The sequence below is a fragment of the Tenrec ecaudatus genome, chromosome 1, assembly GCF_050624435.1.
Source record: "Tenrec ecaudatus isolate mTenEca1 chromosome 1, mTenEca1.hap1, whole genome shotgun sequence".
In the NCBI taxonomy this organism is placed as follows: Eukaryota; Metazoa; Chordata; class Mammalia; order Afrosoricida; family Tenrecidae; genus Tenrec; species Tenrec ecaudatus.
Genome location: NC_134530.1, coordinates 218,920,806 through 218,942,601, shown reverse-complemented (window position 1 = coordinate 218,942,601; position 21,796 = coordinate 218,920,806). Strand labels below are relative to the sequence as shown.

General features: G+C 55.1%; 1 protein-coding gene across 1 annotated transcript; it reads left to right on the top strand.

Annotated features, from left to right (window-relative positions):
• Window positions 1-222: 222 nt before the first annotated feature.
• Window positions 223-19,323, top strand: LAD1 (ladinin 1). The gene is made up of 10 exons (XM_075542029.1): window positions 223-260; window positions 10,650-10,784; window positions 12,536-13,799; window positions 14,233-14,337; window positions 15,453-15,496; window positions 17,297-17,369; window positions 17,474-17,611; window positions 17,917-18,003; window positions 18,242-18,316; window positions 18,684-19,323. Exons 1-10 carry the CDS (start codon window positions 223-225, stop codon window positions 18,687-18,689), a joined length of 1,965 nt encoding a protein of 654 aa, XP_075398144.1. The 3' UTR covers window positions 18,690-19,323.
• The last annotated feature ends 2,473 nt before the right edge of the window (window positions 19,324-21,796 follow it).

Below are 21,796 nucleotides of genomic sequence, written 5' to 3'. Positions count from 1 at the left end.
GATCAATGCGGCTTTGTCTGGGACGCCCACACCCCGGACGCCGCTCCCCGGCCGGCCGACGAATCGCAGCGCGGCGGCGCGGGGCGCGAGCGGGGGTGAGATAAGCGGCCATGTGACCCTACCTGGGCCGGGCCGGCGGCGCCGGGGGAGGGGCGCGCAGGTGAGCAGCGGCGCCGCCCGGGGACTAGCAGGACGCACGCGGCGGCCGCAGGGCTCGGCAGCATGTCGGTCAGCAGAAAGGACTGGTCCGCGCTGTCCAGGTGAGCGTGGCCGCGGGCGGAGGCGCAGGGCCAGCGGCGCTCCGCTGGGGCGCTTTCCGCCCTGGGACCCTGGCACCAAGGCACCAAAACGGGCTCTTTCTCTTGCTGCTCCCCAGAGGGCGCAGAGTTAGTGCCAAACGCAGGCCCCCTCAGATGACAGGGTGGGCATTCTTGCTCTCCACCGCGTCCTTCTTAGAGATTAAGTCCCAAATGGGGTGTCAGGGGGAAGGCTGGCCCTCAGCCTGGACAGCCCCCCAGGTATGAGCCACTGTGGGGGGAGGGGGAGGAGGAAAGATTGTGTGTATATATTAGAAGTAACTTCTAAGTTCCCTCTTCTGAGAGAAGCCTCACTTCCTGGCCCCGTTTTTTTCTGGAAGCAAATTGTAGGGTGGGGGTGGGTCCAGGGAGGAGCCCTCTGCCCCTCTTGGGGCATAGGGGAAGTGTTAGGAGTGGGGTCAGTGTGGTTTTGCAGGGTGAGCAGAGTAAACAGGGCCTGAGAGAATCAGAGGCCCCCTCCCACCAAGGAAGGCTCAAGTCTGAGAAGACATTTTGGGGTGGGGCTGCCTGGGCTGAGTGGCTAACCCGCTCTGTGCTGCTCCCCTAAACAGCCAGGGCCTGAGTTTCTTGTCTCTGACTGTTGGACACCCTGTCAGGGTCAAGAAGCCTGGGGAGGGGGCTTAGGAACCAGGACCCTTCATTGTGGGTGGGGCCCCCTGACCACACATCTTGGGTCTAGTGCTCAGATGAACACCAGCACCTCTCTCTCACCCACCTTGCCCCCAAGGAAACTGAGGCTTAGGTGGTTGCCCAGACTTGGATCCCTGCTCCTTTGATCTCTTAGGCTCTCAACTCAAACTCACTCCCATCGAATCATCTCCAATTCATATGGCCCTATAGGGTAGAGCTGGCTTGTTGGGTTTCCGAGATTGTAACTCTACAGGAGCAGATCTTGTCATTGTTCACCCTTGGGGGCAGCTTGTGGATTTGAACTGTTGAACTGGCTGCTGGCAGCCCAACACATAGACCACTACACATAGACACAGCCTTCTTCCTTGAGGCTCTAGCCAGGTGGACATCTGCCTCAGGGCTCCTGCCAGGTGGGCTTTGGGTGTTGAGGCCTTTGTGGAGGTCAGGGCCGTCTCCAGGTGCAGACCAGCACCTTCCTGTGTGGGTACCACAGGCTTTCCGCATCAAGGCTGTTTTCCCGCATTTCCCTGGGCTCCTGATCGGCTTCTCCCGTGCTGAGGCTCTCCCAAGTCCATCCCCAGGACTGAGGGCCCAGTTCCCCAGATTCTCAACACTTCGAGCTGCTTGAGGGACAGTGGCCTGCTAACCCAGGTGTGAGAAGCCATGGGGTGTAGAGAGGGCAAAAGGTAAGCCCAAGAATTGAGGGTGCCCAGTACTCTTGAGTAAGAACCCGCCTGCTCAGAGGCCCGACCAGGTCTGGGCTGGGGCTGGGGGCCAAGGCCATGGACTCTGTATGTGGGTGGATGTGACCATACCGGTGCCTATAAATGGGCATGCTGACTGTGTGCACAGTGTATGTGTGGGCTGATGTGTTTACAGCCTCTACAGTGAAGACAAATGGGCGGGTAGTGGGGTCTTGGGCTGCTGAGTTTGGGCCCTGAAGTCTGAGGATGTCCCAAGTAAATGTGGATTGAAGCCTTCAGGGTTGTGCGCTGAGCTAAAACTATGAGCCAGACACTCTTTCTCAGCAGTTCCCAGCGTGGTGGGATCTATGCGATTTTGTGTCTGAGAGCGTGCCTGGATATGCAGAGGGCCGGTGCGTGGCGTGCGGTGGGTACTGCAGCTTCTCAAATGGATGGACGCTTTGGTCTCCACTTGTCTACTGCCCAGTGGATCTGGTTCAGCCCTGGGGCAGCAGTCGTGCCCTGGCAGCCCCCGGCCTGCCCTCCGTGCCCGGCCCCAGCCCTGACAGTGCCCCGTGGGCAGACAGCTGCTGCCAACAGTCACCCTGAGGAGGCACCTGGAACCCAGAACGCTCCACTCCCAGCGGGAACAACAAGCCCCGGCCGGCCAGCAGGAGAGGGTGTGAGTCACTGTCATCCAAGCCTCCCAGGCTGGGAGTGGGGACTGTGTTAAGACAGTGACGACCGACCGACCGACCATGGCTCCAACGGGAGCTGAGTTCCTCGGGGAGAGGAGGTGGGAGGTGGGTGGGAGCTGTGGGGCGCTCTGTAATCCATCCTTGGCTGGTGAGAAAACTTTGGATGCTCCACCTGGCATGGGGGCAGTGGTGAGCTGGCTGGCTGGGTGCCTGAGGCTGCAGCCTTGTCCTTTTCTCCCTGGGCAGGTCTGGTGGCAGGCGAGGCCCTGCTTGGCCTGTCTGCGGGGGGGGTGAGGGGTGGATCTGAGGCGCCGGGATGGAGTGGCTGGCTGGTTAATCATTGCCTGGCCTGGGCCCCGACACCTCTCCCAAAGCTGCCACGGCTGGAGATGGTCTCAGAGACCCCCACCCCCCAGCCCAGGCGACCCCTCACATCGCACAGGATAGCACAGCCAGTTTGCGCTGGGCCTCCTGCCCATGTGCTGGGTGGGGTTCTCTCCCCTTTTCTCCTGGTTCCTGATTGGCTCATCATGCTGCCTGGGCCCCGGGTTCTAGGAGACCCTTCTAAGACAGCCTTCACACCCTCCCCTGCTTTAACCTTGGCAACTGAGCCTTGCTCTGCTGTATAATGGGCTCCTATATGAAATTTGGGCGCAGGAACCCTGGTGGCACGGCAGTTAGGCACTCCACTGCTAATTGAAAGGCGGGCTCTTTACACCCACCAGCTGCTGCTCAGGGGAAGTGTGGGAATCTGTTTCCATAAAGAGTCCCACTGCTGTCAACCCATTTCTGACTCATGGCAACCCTGTAGGAGCAGGGAGACCTGCCCACTGCATTCCCGGGCTGTGATCTTAAGGCAATCAGGTTGCCATGTCTCTTTTCCTGCAGAGTGCCAGGGGGTTCCAACTGCCAACCTTTCCGTCTGCAGCCGAGCTTTTGACCACTCTGCCTGTAGGGTTTCTTCTGTCAAGCGGACAGCCTTGGAAACCCCAGGGGCCATTGGTTCTACCCTCTAGAGTCACTGAAAGTCAGAATCAATTTGATAGTGATCATTTTCAATGAGATTCTGTTTGGGGGAAAAGGTTCTGGAGTTGGAATGGACTGAAGACAGTGAGCTTGAGACATAAGGTTTTAAACTGTGGGGGCTCCCCCTCTCCTGTCAGCTGCTGCCGAAGAGGTGGCTGTGCGACCCCGAGGAGCGCCTACCTTGGAGGGGGTCAGCTTTCACTCTTGGGAACAGGAGGAGGCAGGCCTGGCAGAGGGTTATAGGAGAAAGAGAGCCTCCGGTCTAGGATGAACTTGGGGAAGTCAGGCATAGGGAGATGGCAGCCCTGCATAGAGGCAAAGAGAGGGCATGTGACCCCACGTGAAGGTCAGGAGAGGTGGGGAGGAGACACAGCGACCCAGGACTGTGGCATTAGCTGGTGAGAGCGGCACGGCTGCCTGTGGGGCCAGACTTGCAGGTTCTGCCCAGGACCTGGCTCGGGCGCGAGGAAAACCCACAGCTATCAAGTCCACCCTTACTCATGGTGACCCTGTGGGACAGAGAGGAGCTGCCCACGGGAGCTCCTTGGCTGTCATTGTTATGGACGCGGATGGACACATCTTTCTCCCACAGAGCGGGGGTGGGTGGGGTCCAACCTTTTGGTTAGCAGGTGAGCATTCACCGCTGTGCCCCGTGGCTCTGGGACTAGAAAGACAACAGTATTGGCCCCTGGGTTTTTCCCCAACATCATCTTCCCCTGGCTGCGCCTTCAGAGGTCCAAAGACAGACCCTGTCAGGCTCGCCCTACCAAGAAGGTGGCACCTGGCCCGGCTTAGGGCCAGCTCGCCCCAGACTCCCTATTGTGGCAGTTAGTCTCCAAACGGAGGGCTTTTGACCGATTTGCCTAGGTGGAAAGCGTGGCTCCTCAGGTGTGCCACCTTGAGTCCATTGTCAACCCCTCTGAGTCTCCGTCTCCTTAGCTGCCAAGGGGCTGTTGTCACATCACTGTACCTCATAGGGTGATGGTGAGGAGAAATGTTCCCTGTGTCTGTATAATACTTAAACGGGGCCAGGCACTATGGTAAGCACTTGCACCTTTGTGCTTTCAGGTCTTTCTCCAGAGCCTGATTTATTTATCATGGCTCACCACATTCAGCAAATACCAGGACGCTGCAAAGAGTCTGTGGAGACATTCCATGATCGTCCCATTCCACATTTGCCCCCACAAACCTTTTGCAGTGCCCTCCTCTTCGATGCCAACCACGTGCTGAGAGCGTCTTCCTTCCTTCCTTCTTTCTTTTTGAGGTTCCAGCAACCGTGCCAGCTGGAAGTCCCCCTTGGGGACTTTGCCCCTCCTTTCTGTTATTCAGAGGCTAACGACTCTGTGTAATGTAGATAACACTGAACCCGCTCCCCACCACCACCAACACACACACACACACACACACACACACACACACACACACACACACGGTAGGGAGGGGTCCATTGGGCAGTGGTAAGCAGTGGTGGGAGTACTGTCTTGCCAGGGCGCCAGGGGTGAAGGCAACCCTGATTCTTGAGTGGTGGGTGGATCTTGGTGCAAGGCTGGGTGGGGTGGGAGGATGCCCTTCTGGGGCTGTGGCCCTGGGAGACCCCTGAGTGAGGGCCACCCTTGGGGATGAGTCATTCCTGAGGAGCCGGGCTCTGACGGATCACATACCATACTCAGCCCACCGGAGGACAAACAAACATGCTCTTCCCACAGGGCTGAGACAGGCCCTGTGGGAACCATGCTCCTCAGGACCTAGGAATCCTGAGGGCCAGCCTGCCCTGCCCGGGCATGCCCTGGGAGAGCAGTGGGCCTCAGAGAGGGGGGACAGGGGCTGTCCCTCATTTTGGACTACGAAGCGGGGAGGCAAACCTGCAGAGGAGTAGAGCACTGGAAACGCAGTTCAAATTCAAGCCAGCAGCAGGTGGAGGTCCTGAGGAGGCAGAGGTGGGAGATGAGGGCCTCGCTCCCGGAGGACCTCAATTTCTGTGTGATGGATGACCAAGCAAAGATATCCACCTAAAAATAGAAGGGGGCTCATAGAGGTATGAATGAGAAGCTCGTGGACTTTTTCTATGAATGGCTTGAAGCCCCCTTGAAGGCAGCCCAGGGGGTCTTGCTTATGTTTAGGGTCACGACCATGAGGGGAGAAGTTTGGTTGAAGGCTGGAGACAGGACTGAAGCAGGACGAGCTGAGGCTTCCACCAAGAAGAGCTATCTTTCTGGTCACAAGTGGGAGGCTGGATGTTCCTCTCCCAAGGGCAGTGCCTCCTTCCCTATGGGTGATGGGTAGGCCCCAGGAGATGGGCAGATCACTTTCATGTGCTTCCTCATCGAGGGTGGCGGTCTGATCATTCCTCAAGTTGGAGGGGGGCCTCTGCTCCATACGAGGGGGCATTTATGCTTGTTTTGCCCCTCCACTCCTTTGCTGGTACCTGTTGGGCCAGGGGCCATGCTGGCGACTAGAGGAAAAGCTAGGCTGTCCTCCCTCTGGGGTTTCCTTCCAGCCTCTTTTCAGACCTCTCATTCCCTCTCCTGTCTCTGCAAGACTTAAGATTCATGTGTTTATGGCATTAAAAAAATACCTCAATGAAAAACACTTTCTTCTCTAGCTGCTGCCCCATTTTGTAACCCCCCCCCCCCCCAGTCAAACTTCCCTGCCGGGTTGTTGTTAGTCACTAACTCTACTTTCCTGGTGCCCATCTCGCCTCTCCTGCCAGTCAAGCCTGCCTGGTGTCCATCTCTCCTCTCCTGCCAGTCAAGCCTGCCTGGTGCCCAGGGACTGCTTTGCGGTTGCACCCATGCCCACTACTGGCTTCTCTGCTTTCCTGGCCAGTGCTCTGCTCAGCTGTTCCTTCTGTCCCCGGGGTGCAGCCTCTGACCTCCTGTGTCTTCTCTTCATGCTGAACTTCCCGGCAGCAGAGCTCCTGAGTCCCCTCTCCTGGGTCCCCGGATGGGATGGTACAGATGGCTGGTTCGTAGCTGCTCACTGGGGCTGGGGTCTGAGCACACACCCTGCAGTGTCGTGGAGGAAAGCCCTGGGGACCTGCTTTCATAGAGTTCACAGCCAAGAGAAGCCTGTGGGGCCCTTCTGTTCTAACACGGGCTCGTCACCAGCCGGAGCCGACTTGGCAGCAGTGGTCTGGTTTGGGGTTCTATGACCATCCTGACAGCCCACCAGACATCCTCTCCTGGTCTTCCCCATCTCATTAATAGCAACACCAAGACCAAGACCCTAGGAATTTTCTTTGATTCATCCCATTTCCTTAAGCCCTCCCTCCCAGTCCCGCATCTGATCCACCAGCAAACCCTGCTGGCTTGGCTTCAGCACCACACTGCACATCCATCACCTTCCCCTCTGCTGCTCCCACCCCAGCTCCAGCCCCCCATCACCCTGGCTTAGACCACTGCAGGAACTTCCTCCTCCCCTCTGTCTTTCTCCCCACACAGCCCTCAGAGAAATGCAAATGCTGCCATTTCATTCCTGTGGACAAAACTTCCCAGCGGCTCACAGTAACCTTAGAGTAACACCCAGATTCCTGTACCTGCTCGCTGGGCCCCTCCACTTGGGCGTTGCCACCCTGTCCCACCTCCCTGCTGGCCAGTCTGGGCCTCGCCTCCTGTGACTAACTTTCTATCTCCCTCCATCCCCCCCACCCCCCACACCCCCTTACTCCAGCTCAGTTCCTGTAACATCCAGGGCCTGCACTTGCTGTCCTCCTCCGGAGGAGCACTCTGCCACCGGATCCAGCTCTGCCGGCTCCTTCTTGAGAAACCAGGTCTCCTCCGGGAGGCCTTCCCTGCACAGTCTCCCTCTCTCACATCATCCTTTACCTAGTTCCATCCGAAGTCATTTCGTTCACTTTGTTTCTCTGCTCCCCGTGTTGTGAATGCCCCTCCACTGACCTGCTCTTGTTCTCACAGTGACCCAGCCCCTGGGAGCTGGCCTGCTACGTAGTAGGCGCTTTATTGGTCATATTGGGCTAATAAGTATCATGTGAACAAAGGTGATTTCCTTTGTTCTAGAAAGAACAAAACCAGAGCCCCCTTGGGGCTTGTGCTCCCTTTAGGAAGGGAAACCGAGGGCGAGGAAGAAGTGGCCTGCTGGAAGGCAGGAAGACTAGAACCAAGGCTCTTTTTAAAAAAATCATTTCATTGGGGGCTCGCACAGCTCTTATCACAATCCATCCATCCGTCCATTGTGTCGAGCACATTTGTTGCCATCATTCTCAAAACATTTGCTTTCTACTTGAGCCCTTGGTATCAGCTCATTTTCCCTTCCCCCACCCTCCCTCTTCATGATCCCTTGATAATTTATAAATTATTATTTTCAGGTCTTACACTGTCTGACGTCTCCCTTTACCCACTTTTCTGTTGTCTGTCCCCCAGGGAGGAGGTTATATATAGATCCCTGTAATCGGTTCCCCTTTTCTACCCCCCCCCCCCCCATATCACTACTCTCACCACTGGTCCTGAAGGAATTATCTGTCCTGGATTCCCTGTGTTTCCAGTTCCTATCTGTACCAGTGTACGTGCTCTCTGGTCTAGCTGGTTTTTTAAGGTAGAATTGGGATTATGGTAGTGGGGAGAGGGGATAAGAAGCATTTAAGAACTAGAGGAAAGTTATATGTTTCATTGTTGCTACCCTGCACCCTGACTGGCTCATCTCCTCCCCAAGACTCTTCTGTAAGGGGATGTCCAGTTGCCTACAGATGGGTTTTGGGTCCCCACTCCCCCTCATTCACAATAATATGATTTTTTGTTCTTTGATGCCTGATACCTGATCCTATGAACACCTCGTGGTCACACAGGCTGGTGTGCTTCTTCCATGTGGGCTTTGTTGCTTCTCAGCTAGATGGCCACTTGTTTATCTTCAAGCCTTTAAGACTCCACACGCTATATCTTTTGATAGCTGGGCACCACCAGCTTTCGTCACCACATTTGGTTATGCACCCATTTGTCTTCAGTGATCGTGTCAGGAAGAGAACCCAGGCTCTTATAGGAGTCTAACACAAGATGCTCCGAAGGGATCTCCTCTCTAGGAAGCACCAAGGATTCATTTTAGGTGCAATACAATTTATAAACCTTATGGTTTGTTATCATCCCCTTGCCCCCTTCAGAAACATGTCCCCTTAAATCAAGGCATACTTGCATGAGGCCCTTCAGGAGGGTGAGGCCCAGTGAACAAGGGCTGGGCAATGGGAAAGGAGTAGAGAGGTTAGCATCAGACTGGCAGTGGGAGTTGCTGCCATAACTGGGAGAGAAGGGACCCTTTCCAGAATCTTCCAAAAGTGGGTTCCAGTCAAAACCAGGCTCAGCCCACTCACTTTCAGTCTGCCACTCTGCTGCTCAAACCCTCACTGGCCTCTGTGTGAGGAGCAGTCTCCCCACCCATAACAAACTCTGTACCTTCTCACCTGCTTCTGACCCACTAGAGCAGTGGTTCTCAACCTATGGGTCACGGCCCCTTTGGGGGTGAACAGCCCTTTCACAGGGGTCGCCCAATTCACAACAGTAGCAAAATGACAATTATGAAGTAGCAACGAAAATAATGTTATGGTTGGGGGGTGGGTCACCACCACATGAGGAACTGTATTAAAGGGTCAAGGCACTAGAAAGGTTGAGAACCACTGCACTAGACTTACTTAGTCCAGCCCCTGGGGGACTGGCCTGCCCAGTTTCTCCCCAGCCCCCATGACCCCTGTTGAAATCCTGTTTATCTGCTAAGGTCCAGCCCCGGTTGATTGTCTTTCCTGATCATCTTGGTCTGCGGGAAGCATCCTCATCTGCAGAGCAATTGCTGCCCTGTGGTTGGACCAGCCCCTGGTGTACGTGCAGGTCTCTCCCAGTGGCAGGGAGCCTGCCTGTCTGGTTTGGGGAACACCTTCAGCTGCTGGCCTGGTACTGGCTTATCACAGCAGCTCAGAGTTTTTGCTTTTGGGTTGGTTGGGTGGAAATGGGTCACAACCCAGGGAGGTGACTGGGTGATAGGCATTTCAGTTGACTGGATGGATAGATGGATGAGGGAAGGGGAGTAGATGGAGGGGGCTGGGTGGGGGTTGGTGCCAGGAATGAAGGCCGACAGGAAGTGGGGTGTGCAGGGACCCCTTGCTCTAGAACAGGTGAAAACTGGTTCTGGAAGGTGAAAGCAGCCAAGAGTGAAGGGAAGATGATCTTGGAGGCTTTCTGAGGGGTGTGCCTTGTCCTGCGTGTGAGCTCCTTCTCCCAAAGCTGAGCCATGCTGTGGGGCATTGGGCAACTCTGAGGTAGTGTCTCTGTGATCGTCGGTTGAGAGAGACTATCTGACCATGACGGGGCCAGCGAGAGAAAGCCTGTCAGGTCCCTCAGCTGGCTTCAGGTAGAACCCTGCCTGCCCACCCACATTCTTACCCCCTGAGTCCACTTGTTCATGCAGTCTGGATCCGGAGTAAAGCCCAAGCCAGTGGTATTCATGTGGGGCGATTTTGCCCTCTGGGGAACCTTGGGCAATGCCCAGATACAGTTTGGGTTGTCATGATTAGGCCGTGCTACTGGCATCTACTGGGTAAAGGCCAGGGATTCTGTTCAACACCCTACTGTGAACAGGCCTGACCCAAACAACACAACACAAAACAAAACAAAAAACCCCCAAATAGAACCATTGCTATTGAGTGGATTTCTACTCCCAGTGGACCCTACAGGGCAGAAGAGCATGGCCCGATAGGGTTTCTGAGACTAGGTTTTTGTGGAAGCTGACTGCCTCAACTGTCTTGCAAGGAACAGCTGGTGGGTTTGACACCAACTTTCTGGTTAGCAACAACTGAGCACTTCGCCACTGTGTCACCAGGGCAGCCTCCCCGCAGACATGAGTCACCCAGGCGTGCTGAGCTGGAGAAGCCCTGGTCTAACCCCAGTCCTTGCAGCTTTCATAGCAATATCCTAGAAATAGGATTTGAACCACGTCTGAAATATTCTCATCACACCGAAAGAGAAGGAACAGACAAAAGGAATTTGAACAGTAGATTCCGCTTACTTCAAGAAAGCCCAAATATAATCAAGATAGTATCATTGCAATGTGCGGTCAACAACAACAGATGACTGCGATATCTGACGCTCTGTTTTTCCACCTGAAGTTTCAGAAACACAGTGTGGGTTTTATACCTACCTCCGGTCTCAGTCCTGACTGGCCACATCTCGAGTGCTCAGTAGGCTGTCTGTGCACAGGGCTGCCGGTCAGGGGCTGTCTGGTCTGCTCTGGGAGGGCTGCTCAGCTGCTTGGGCTGCACTGACCTCTCCCCCGCCCCCCTGTCTCGCCCTCCCTTCTAGCCTGGCCAGGCAGAGGTCCATAGAGGATGAGGAAGAGCGGGAGCGGGAACGCCGCAGGAGGCATCGCAACCTGAGCTCCACCAGTGAAGAGTCTCCCAAGCTCACCCAGAATGGAGACCGGCTCCATGTGGACAGGTGCTGGGGCCACCCGAGAGGCAGGGGGGAGTGCACTGCCCTCTCTCAGGTGATGGTGATTGGCTCAGCTGGGCCATATACATCAAGCATTAAGCATTTGACCTGCCCAGGGTAGTGAGACCTGGGAATGAGGCGGAACCACGTGAAGTGAAATTCAAGTGCCTTCCCTTCCCCAGAGCTCTCTCTAGCCTGGCCAGCTTCCACCTTCATCTTCACCACGAGGGCTACTATTGGTTGAGCCTTCATCATGAGCTGTATTTTGCCGGGCATTTTATGGACATAGCTCATCTGAGTCTTCACAACATCCCTGAGACAGAGGTATCATCAACCCACTTTACAGATAGATAAATGGGTCAAGTGGACTTCGGAAACTTGCTGGGGTCATATGGCTAAAGGAATGAAGGCGGGGATGGAGAGAAATGTCAGAATTTTCATCCAGACCCATCAGGCCCTGTGGCTCAGCTGCTAGTATAAACCAGGCTGCCTCAATTGCCCCGGACACTCCACACCTAGCTTCTGGGAGGAAGAAGGGAGCAAGGTTTGTCACCTAGCTTTTAGAATGAGGAAGACGGGAAGGCCTGGGGTTACTGAATGCCACCTTTGTGCCGGGCCTATGCTGGGCAGTGCCACAGGATGAGTGTTTTCATCCTCCTGACAAACCCAGTTTGAGACTCAGACATCCAGGGAACTTGCCCACTTGTTGGCATGAACCCCAGTTCTCTTTCCTCTGCAGAAGTAGCGGGAAGGGTAGGAGGGTGATCAGGAAAGAAAAGATCTCTCTCTCTCTGGTGTGCAGTATCTCACTCTTTTATTTATCACGGGAAAATTTCTATTAAAAAGCCCCTGCCACTTCAACCATGTCCACACGTGCAGCTCAGTGACAGTATTCAAAATGTGCAGCTGTCACTTCAGTTCCAGACTGGAGTGTCAGCCAAGGGGGGGAATCTCTTGCTGCAGAGGGACATGTGCTCTGGGCTTTGGATCATCCTCCTGTTTTGCTCTTATCGAAGTGGGCCCCCCAGAGAAGGAAGAGCAGGACCCGAGTCCCAGGTGGCACCAATACCTGCAGCCGCCACCTAATCCTGGCTCTCTACCCATGGGCTCACAAGGGTGCTGTGTGGGCCTTGGGTGTGACCTTTGGCAACTCAAGCCTGTCTGATCTCCACCCAAGCTTTCAAAGGGCAGAGATTGTGCTTAGTCCTTTGTCCCCGTGAAGTCCATGCAGGCCCAGCACAATAAGTATAGAAAGAAAACGTTTTGAAAATGGTGGCAACATATGTACAATGGATGTATGTGTGGATTGTAATGAGAGCTGTACAAGCTCCCAATAAAATGATTTTTAAAAGTATGAGGCTTCAACATGTTCATGCAACTAAAAGATAATGGGATTCCCGCCCCTCCCCTCCCATTTTTTTTTTCTGAAGTGCCCTCACTAACTCAGTGGCGTTTGATTCAGACTGGACCGGAAAGGATTGGAACATTCAAGGGCTTCATTGTTTGTTTGTTTTTTTTCACTTGGAGTGTTTTCTTCCAATACCATCTTTGCGGTCTAATATACAAAGCAGATATTTGTATGACCTTTAGCCATATGACCTCAGCAAGTGACCCGAGTCCATTCCACCCATTTCTTCCAAAGATGGTCCAGGCCCCGACTCCCCTGGTGCTCCTGGCGGCATCTCATCTGGGTCAGAGACACCGCAGAGACACCCCCCCCTATACCCTCTGACCCTGTCTCCCTCTCTCTGACTCAGACTGCCGAGCGTGGGGGAAACAGAGGCCCCGACCCCACCACCCCAAGTCTCCAAAGATGACGACGAGGACTACCAAGCCATCCTCCGTACGCGGCAGGAGCGGCGGCAGCGGCGGCGGGCGGTGGAGGCTGCGCAGGCGCAGGCGCACACGCCCGCCCGGGATTGGCTGGAGGCGGAGGAGGGCGGAGCCGGCGCATTAGCCCCGCCCCCTGCGCGGCAGGCTCCTGCGGAGCAAGCGGACGCCCCAGCGCGCCCGAGGCTGAGCCGGGAGCCGCGCAGCCCCGGGGCCCGGCAGGACGAGCACTGCGCCGACGGAGAGCCAGGAGATGGGGGCAAGGGGCTCCCAAAGAGCCCGGGCTCCGAGAAGCCCTCCCCGAGTCTCGAGAAGACGGCCTCGGGGAAGAACGCAGATTCCGAGAAAGCCCCCCTCGCAGAGAAGGGCCGCGTCTCAGGGAAACGCTCCTCGGTTCCTGAGAAGACCTCCGCGTTCGAGAAGTCGGCCTCTGAGAAGACTTCCCTCCCGGAGAAGAGCCCGGTTTCAGGGAAACCCTCGTCGGTTCCCGAGAAGACGTTGGCCTTTGAGAAGAGGCTGAGCTTGGAGAAACGCTCCGTCTCAGAGAAGAGCCCCGTCTCAGGGAAAACCTCCGTGTCAGAGAAGGCATTAGTGTTTGAGAGGCGATCCGCCCCCGAGAAACCCTCTCCCTCAGAGAAGAGCCCGGTCGCAGAGAAAGCCTCCATCCCCGAAAAGAGGGCGGCCTTTGAGAGGCGATCCGCCTCAGAGAAGACGCTCAGCCCCGAGGAAGCACCCGTGTCAGAGAAGACAGCTGCGCCAGAGAAAAGACCTGTCTCAGAGAAGACGCTGGGTTCGGACAGAACCGAGAAGACGCCCCCTGCAGGGAAAACCTTAGTGTCAGAGGAGGCCGCAGTCTCCGAGAAGAAATCCGCTCCAGAGAAGATGGGCACCTTGGAGAAGGCATCGGCCCCGGAGAAATCATCCAGCTCGGAAAGGAGATTGGTGTCGGAGAGAGCATCCATCTTTGAGAAGACCCCAGCCCCAGAGACCAAGCCGACCCTCAAGAAAGCAGTAACCTCTGAGCAGTCCCAGGCGCGGGAGCAGCTGGCTTCTGCGGGGGTCCAGCCCACCACCAAGGGGCAAAGAAGGACCCTTTCTGAGAAGAGCCCCCCTCCCTCAGCAGAGCCAAGAGAACAGGGGGAGCCAAACTCTCCCACTGTGGCTTCCCGCCTCCCAGCCTTCTCATTCCAGGTTGGGAGTCCTTCTGTCCCTTTCACCTTAGAACCCCCACCCCATAGCCCCTTCTAGTTTCCCTTCTAGTCCTGCCCATATGGTCTGTGACTCCCTTGTGCCTCCTGTCCTACTTGCAGGCTGGCCTTAGTGAGAACACGGGGTACTGAAGTAGTTGCTGACAGGACACACCTGGTACCCAGTCCCACATCTGCATCCAGACCCTGGCCTCCCAAGACTTGGGAACCATCAGGTCCTTCTAGAAAGTCCCCTAGAAAGTGCTGTTTGGGGCCCTGGCTCCGCTGACTGTCTTCTCACCTAGAAGCAGCTGCAAAAGGGTGGGAGACAGAAAGCTCATCCACGCTTTTTCTTGTAGCTGCTGGGTTGAGCCAGGGGCGGGGAGGCCTGGGAAGGTCCCAAACATCCTGTGTGATGGTCTCCCTGCTCTGTCCAGGTGAAAATCCCCAGCAAGGAGGAGGAAGCAGACCCAACCTCACCTACCCAGGTCACCTACAGCAGCTCCCTCAAACGATCCAGTTCCAGGACCATCTCCTTCCGGGTGAGAGTCCATGGCGCCTGGTCTTTCCAACCCAGTGGAGTCCAAGCTAGGGAAAACAGTCATTACCTTACAGGGGTCTTCGGTTAGATAGCAGGAAGCTCATCTGGATAGAGAGGGCCTTTGGATTCCCAAGAGAGTTAAAACTAGAAACCCCAAACCTATTGCCATTTTGTGGATTCCGTGGCATAACCTGCCCTACATATTAGAACTACCTCATAAAGTTTCCAAGGCAGTAAGTCATTACTGATTTCCCGGTGGGTTAGAGTTGCTGGCCTTTTTGTTGGCGGCCTGGCTCTTTAACCACTGTTCTACGAAGATTTCTCTCAAGAACAGAAACCCAAAACCTACCATCAAGTTGATTCTTAATCATAGTAACCTGCTAGGGTGGAGTAGAACAGTTCCGTAGGGTTTCTGAGACTCTTAAGTCTTTATGGGAGAAGACAGTGTCATCTTTCCCCCCTAGGGTGGCTGATGGATTAGAATCACTGACCTTGTAGTTAAGCAGTACAATGCCTAATCCACAGCACCAGAGGGCTCCTTAACGAACAGAAAATGTTGAATTAAATAGAAGAGGTTAATGACTCAAAGTGGCTATGAACAAGCTCAAGCAGTGCCACCTAGTGGGAAAGCCCAGCATTGCAAGGAGGAGACGGTAGCTGGGCTGCAGGAGCCCCACTCCTGCTTTCTGGGTTTCTTCCTCCACCCCATTGATGGGTCTTATCTTGCCTTCTTCCAGTGTTTATTCTTAATTCATTTGTTCGCTGGGTCACACATTCATTGGCCAGCTGTGTGTGCTAACGTGTACCAGGCCCTGGGGTGGAGGCAGGAGAGCTGATCCTAACCAGTGCCTGGTTCTTGCTTGAGTTTTCAGGGGCAGGGAGGAGGCAGACAGTAAAGCAGGTAGTTATAGGTTCCTTGAGATGGCTGGAGAGGCCCAAGCATTGGCCAAGCATTACCCAGACAAGGGAGGAAAGGGCCTTTGATATAGTTTGGCCACATACTTTGGGTCGGGGAGAACAAGAAGCCATATCCTAAGAGCTGTCCCCCACTCTTGCGGAGGACCCACTGACTCCCATGGAGTGACCACTCACCAGTCCCTTTCCTTCTCGTTTCAGATGAGCCCAAGGAAGGACAACTCGGAAATGCCCTTAACCCGCAGGTCAGGGACCTGCAGACTGTCCTGGCCCTCCATATTGTTCATGCCCTCACACCATTTACTGAACACCCACCCTCCATGTGGCAGGCTGGGCCTGAGGGGAGGGTGCAGACTTTGGCAGGGTGAGGGTAGAGCTTTCTAGGAAGGAGGCTGTAGACAGTGCCTGGTGTCGGGGACCTGAGAACATGCATCTTTAGCAAGCACCCTGTGCCGCCTCATGTTGAGCAAATAATCTGAGGACTGTGTTTTAGGGGGAAAATGAAATAGAACCTGAAAAGCAGGACGGCTTATGTGCTAAGAATTTCATCCACCTATGCTGCATCCCTCTGCTCTCTATAAACAGTTAGGTGCTGGGATGAAGAAGGCTCAGTTGCTGCCTTCTAGAATCTCACAGCCTCAGGCAAGAATCAGACTATTAAATGTCCAAGGGTGCCCAGTAGGGAGGTACAGGACAGGGATGAAGAGAGGAGGGCTCAGAGCTCAGCAGTAGTTACAACAGTGTAGCCTACAGGTGATGGGGAGGGGGCCCCCAGATGATTGGGTACTCCACAGGGGTCCTGAAGAATCAGTGGGTGGTTTCCAGATTGAGAGCTGGATGAATGGCTTCTTAATCAGTGGGAACAGTTTGCAAAGGTGCAGAGTGATGTGTGTGTCTGGTTGGCCCATGGAGGGCTGGAAGTGGGGATGAAGGCCTTTGGGCTAAGAGGAAAGGACCCCTTCATGAGAGAGAGCCTTGCTTACAGTAGCAGGGAGTGGGGTGTGAGGCAGCAGGACAGGATGAGATGTGTTGGGTAGGAGCAATCTGGTGACAATGGGGCAGGGGCCTTGGGGAGGTAGGCAGGGAGTGAGTTGGGTGACAGTTTACAGAGAAGACAATCAGCATTCAACAGTTCATAGGTACGCTGCTCCGTCTCATTCACTGCAGTCCCTTCAATGCAGCACTACTCTCGCACCTCCTCCCTGGGCTTCCCACTGCTGCGTCTCCTTGTCATCTAACTCTTCTGAACCAATGCTGCCCCTTGATCTCCCATGGTTGCTTATTCTGCAGTGTTGGTACCACACTAATGCCAGTGCCCTGCTTTTAGACCTGTCTGACGTGGCTTAAAATTGATCCATGGGATGAGCTCAGTTCCTGACCGGAAGGGTGACTAAGGGTCATAGTCTCATGGGTCCCCCAGTCTCTAGTAAGCCTGGTCTCTTTCGGGATTTTGATCTTTCCCCTACTTTTTTCTTCCACTTTATACAGGATCTTCTGATATGATCCCCTTCAGAGCAGTTGCCAGTGGGAGTTGGGCACCATCTAGTTCTAGTCTCGGGGTCATGGAGAATAATATTTGGTGTTCCTTTACTTTCTAAGTACCCAAACTAATTTGGCCTACCTTCCCCTTTTCAGAAAAAAAAAATATCATTCAGGGACTGCTTGGCAATTAAAAACGTTTGTACCATATAGCCCGTCATCCAGGATAAAGCGTAGGGATCTGTTTTTGCACCCTCAGGGGTATTTCCCACTCTGGGAAATCCGGCTTGTAGTACATTGTTTTCAGGACACGTTTGAGGGGAAGCAACAGTGTGGTGGTGGTGTGGGAGGAGAAGGAGACAGGGAGCAGTGAACAACGGCCTGCTCATGCAATGGTTCTAGAGGGTGAGGGACATCCCTGGTGTCTAGCTCTTCATCTTGGCCAAGCCATTACATACTACTCGTGGAGGCTGCATTCCCTTTAGCCAAATAGCAGGGCAGGGAATGGTCTCTCTGGGGTGACGTCCTCATGAGGCACCCCTTGTTTCCATCTTCCCTTCCTGCAGTGCCAGCGTGAGGCTCCCCTCTAGCTCATTCAAGTTAGGAGAGAAACTGGAGAGATACCACACGGCGATACAGGTTTGCATGTGCACCCGAAGAGCGGAGACGCCCAAGTAGTCTGGTGGGCAGGGTCCCGAGTCGGGTGCTGGTGAGGCTGAGTGCTTTGTGTCTTCTCTGCCCAGAGATCGGAATCGGTCAAGTCCCCAGGCTCCTCTCGCACAGAGTTCTTTGTGACCCCTGTGGGTGTTGCCAGCAAGCGCCACCTCTTTGAGAAGGGGCTATCCAGCCAGAGTCAAGCAGAACCAGCCTCCAGCAGGAAGGTGAGGGGCTTAGGCCCAGACGGGTCTGCAGACTATACCAACCTGGATCCTTGGACCTGCCCAAGCTTGAGAGGCTCGCAGTTTCCTCTGTCATTCGGGAAATCTGGCCTCTGACTTGAGTTCCCATTAACTGGTTTCCTATCCCAAGCTGTCTTCGTCTTGACCATGGCCCCCAAGGGAAACGGGACAGGGTGTGCTAGGTGCACATGGCATTGAGGTTGGGAACCCCTCTGCCCCAGGACCTCTGAAGATCCCACGCTAATATTAGCAGCCCCAAACTCTGAGATGGAAGCCTCTCTTTTTAGGATAACTTGAGGCTCTCTGGGGTAGTGACGTCAAGACTCAACCTGTGGATCAGCAGGACTCAGGAGTCTGGCGAGCAGGACTCCCAGGTAACCGAGCTTGCTCCCTGTTGTTCTCCCTTGGGCTCTTTGATGGTGGACTGGTCGAGTCCAGAGAAGAGTTGCATCATTCCAGGGGAGGAGACCGTGCAGAGGGGTGGAAAATCCATGGCCCTGGGGTAAAAGGGAAGCAGAGAGTAGGCCTGGGACCTTTCAAAAGAGACTACATTCCAGGAGAGGAGGGAGTTTGTGCCTAAGTGCCTGGTACCACCCTGGGGTCCCCATTCAGGAGGTGCAGAAGGAGGCGGCAGCTACCAGGAGGACCCAGTGGGGGAAGAAGCCAGATACGCCCCTGGATGCCGAGGTGAGCGGAGCAGTGGCAAAAGGGCAACAGGTGGGTGAGGTGGCAGGGGGAGACTCCGTAGCCCACCTGCAAGTGCACACTGATCAGGACAACAGCACAGGACACAGACCGCATCCTCCCCTGCCCCCCCAGGCCTGTTCTCCCTAGGACTGGCTTGACCCCACTTGGGAAACCTGTTCGAATCCCACAGCTGCCCCGTGTTCCCTAGCTCGGCAAAGCCCCTGGTTCCTCCAGCCAGCCACATTGGATCTCAGTCTGGGTGTGGGTCTTGTCAAAGAGGTGGGGGTGGGATGCCTTCCTGGCCAGAGAGACCCTACTTCTCTCAGCCATAGGGACCTCCTTGTTCTCATATACCTTTGTTTGACAGGTGTGACGAGCTCTGCCCAGATAGACCTGCACATCTGCATCTCAAGGGCCTGCCACAGGCCAGCCTGCCCCTGCAGGAGCATCCCTGCCCCTGACCACCCCTGACCCCTCCTTCCTTCCCCGGGCCATGGTGCCTGCCATGCCTGGGAGACTCGGCCAGCACCCTGTCCGTCCAGCCCTGGGCCAGTGCCATCTGTACCTTCTTGTCCCGCTGCAGGCACAGCCAGTCCCTGAGCTTGCCAGGCTGGGACTCATTGCTAGCCCCATCAGTATCCTGTTCAGAGGTGTCACCTCCTTCCTGCTCACCCTCAGGGCCAGGGCAGGGCCATCTCAGGAAGTCTAGGGTCACCTGCCCCCAGCAGGTACCTGTGTCTTTGTCTCTCCCTCCCTGAAGCCCAGGCCCTCTCACCCATCCTGGGACTGCTTCCAGCCCACCAAGGCCAGATGACTACAGGGTGGGGATGGGGTATTCACCATCCAAGCACCCCATCTCCCTGCTGTGTCATCCCCTCCCCTCCCCAGCCTGCTGCCTTGGCCAGGAGCCCTGTGCCCTCTTATGTACCCCTCGCACTCTTTGAAGAATCTCTTCTCAGGACGGAGCTGATAAACTCATGCACTCTCAGGTGGAAATGACTGCTGGTGCCTTAAAAACAGGTTGCTCCCTGCTTTCTGCAGGAAGAGGATGGGCTTGCGTTTGGTGGGTGATCCTTTTCCTGGTCTCCTCTTGTCATGGTAAGGTGGGCTTCATACCCTGTGGCCAAAGCTTGGCAACTTGAGGCATAAGTCAGCTGCCTCCCTGCCCCCTCCTCTAAAGAGTTTAGTCATCTGTCTCCCTCACATCGCGCCCGCTCTGTGAGCTTGGAGAATACAGAGGCATCTCAGGACTAGGGCGAGCCAAACCAGAGTCAGTCTGGTGCTGTCTGATCATTTAGTGTGGCAGTGCCGCAATTAGCTCTCCTCCCCCTCCCCCAAATGTTAATACAACTCTGCCTTCTCTCTTGACTGCTCTGTGCTACCCAGAAGTAGGGTGGGTGGGAGTAGGTTCAGAGACCCAGTCCCAGCCCCTGCTCTGCCTGGGGCTCTCAGACAGGATTGTTGCTTTGAAGGGCATTGCCAGTGCCCAGCATGAAGCTGCAGCCCTGGATCGCCAGTCTCACCCGGCCCTTCTGATTCGGGGCCAGAACTTCTCGGATTCGGATTCTTTGGTCTCCAGGAGACATAAGGTTCGAGAGTCCGCATCTGTGTAGACCACACTGCCTGGTTCTTGGAAGTAACCCTGGGCCTAAGCTGACTGGTCTCTTGTTGGGCAGTCTCCCGCTGCTGGCCTCAGGGCCTGCACTGAGCAGGGGTAGGGAGCCCCAGAGCCCCTGTCTTAGTGGTACCCCCACTACCAGAACAAAATATTTTGGAAGCCCCCCCCCATTTGAGAGTTTGAGGCCAAAGTGAGGGTAGGACAGACAAATGGATGGGCACCAGCCAGGCTCTAGAGCAGCGGTTGTCAAACTGTGGGTCATGACCCCTTTGGGGGGGGTTGAATAACCCTTTCACAGGGGTGGCCTGATTCATAACGTAGCAAAATTGCAGATCTGAAGTAGCAACGAAAATAATTTTATGGTTGGGAGTTTTACCAAACATGAGGAACTGTATTAAAGGGTCTCGGCATTAGGAAGGTTGAGAACCACTGCTCTAGAGACTGGTGTGCGGCCCTGGGCAGGCTGCCTCCCTTCACCAGGCCCAGAGCTCAGCCAGGTGACCCCTGAGGACCTTTGAGTGCTCATGTCTGAGAGGGGAAGTGTTTGCCAACGCAGAGCAACCCAGTCACGACTACGTTACTTACTGAGTGGGGTGGGATGGTGGGGGACTTCACAATAATTCATGAGGGGAAAATCCCGTTATCATGAACATGTTGAATCCTCCTCATACTTAATGTGCTGGGCCTGCATGGGCATCACGAGGTCAAAGGAATAAGCACAATCTCTGCCCTTCGGCGCTTGGGTGGAGCTGGGACAGGCTCAAGGAGTTGCCAAAGGCCACACCCAAATCCCCGTGAGCACCCTTCTGAGCCCTGTGGGTAGAGTCGGAATATCGGCCTCAGGTGTTGGTGCAGCCCGGGACTCAGGTCCTGCTCTTCCAGACCCAGCAGTCAAAGTTGGCCCCCACCCCACCCGGGGGGACTCAGAAACTTAGAGACCCCAGGGAGGTGGATCCTCCATGCTAGCACACGAGGGCAGGCTGCTGGGAGGACACTCAGCCCCAAGGTTCCCCACTCTTGTATCCACGCACCCTCCATATGAGGACTCTGCCTTTGTTTCTGTTGGGTTGGGAGCGGGCAGGTGCATGCTGATGCCATGGGTTTGCCTCCCACTTTGTCATGTCCTGAGCCCTGCACTATGTGGGGCTGGGGACTACTGGGCTTCTCCAGAGAACACAGGCAATAGACGGACAGACCGACTGACCTACCTCCCTGGAGGGAGAGAAGAAGTGGGCAGGAGGAGGGGAGCCTGTGGTGGTACAATTGGTAACCCTGACTGGAAAGGTGGAGGCTCATGTCTACCCAGTGGGACCTTATAAGAAAGACCTGGCTCCTTCTGAGGATTGAGCCATTGCAAACCTGTGGAGCACACAGCTCCATTCAGACACATGAGATTTGCCCGGTGTGTGTGCTTTATTGCAGATTTGAGGCAAAATTCCTTTTTGGGGAAACTTCAGGTTTTGATTTGAGACTTTTCAACTGATAAAGTGCCTCCCACCCACGGTGATAACCTTTTTAGCAGTTGGAAATGTCAATCCCCTCTACAAAACAACCTTCACAGCAATACTGATACTCGTGTTTGACCAAAGGAATGGGCACCACAGCGCACCCGAGCTGACGCAAACTTCACTATCACGGGGACTGACGCGCCTCCCACAAAAGCCCTGGGCCCTGCCCTTAGTGTGTTTACAGAATGAGGGACCTCCAACACTTGAGTTTTAAAGCCCGTGGGGGCTATGTCTATATCCCCACACATAACCCCACTGTCTGTCCAAAGGAAAATCATCTTTCTCTTTTTCTAGGTTCTTTGTATCTGACCACTTGCTAAAATCAGTCCCTTCTGGGGAGGGCTTGTCCCGTGG

Bases quoted from the DNA above. Each gene is read 5' to 3' on its own strand.
- LAD1 (XM_075542029.1), top strand. From the start codon at position 223: ATGTCGGTCAGCAGAAAGGACTGGTCCGCGCTGTCCAG. The intron at 261-10,649 runs GTGAGCGTGGCC...CCTCCCTTCTAG, and splicing joins GACTGGTCCGCGCTGTCCAG to CCTGGCCAGGCAGAGGTCCA. The intron at 17,612-17,916 runs GTGAGGGGCTTA...CTCTCTTTTTAG, and splicing joins AACCAGCCTCCAGCAGGAAG to GATAACTTGAGGCTCTCTGG.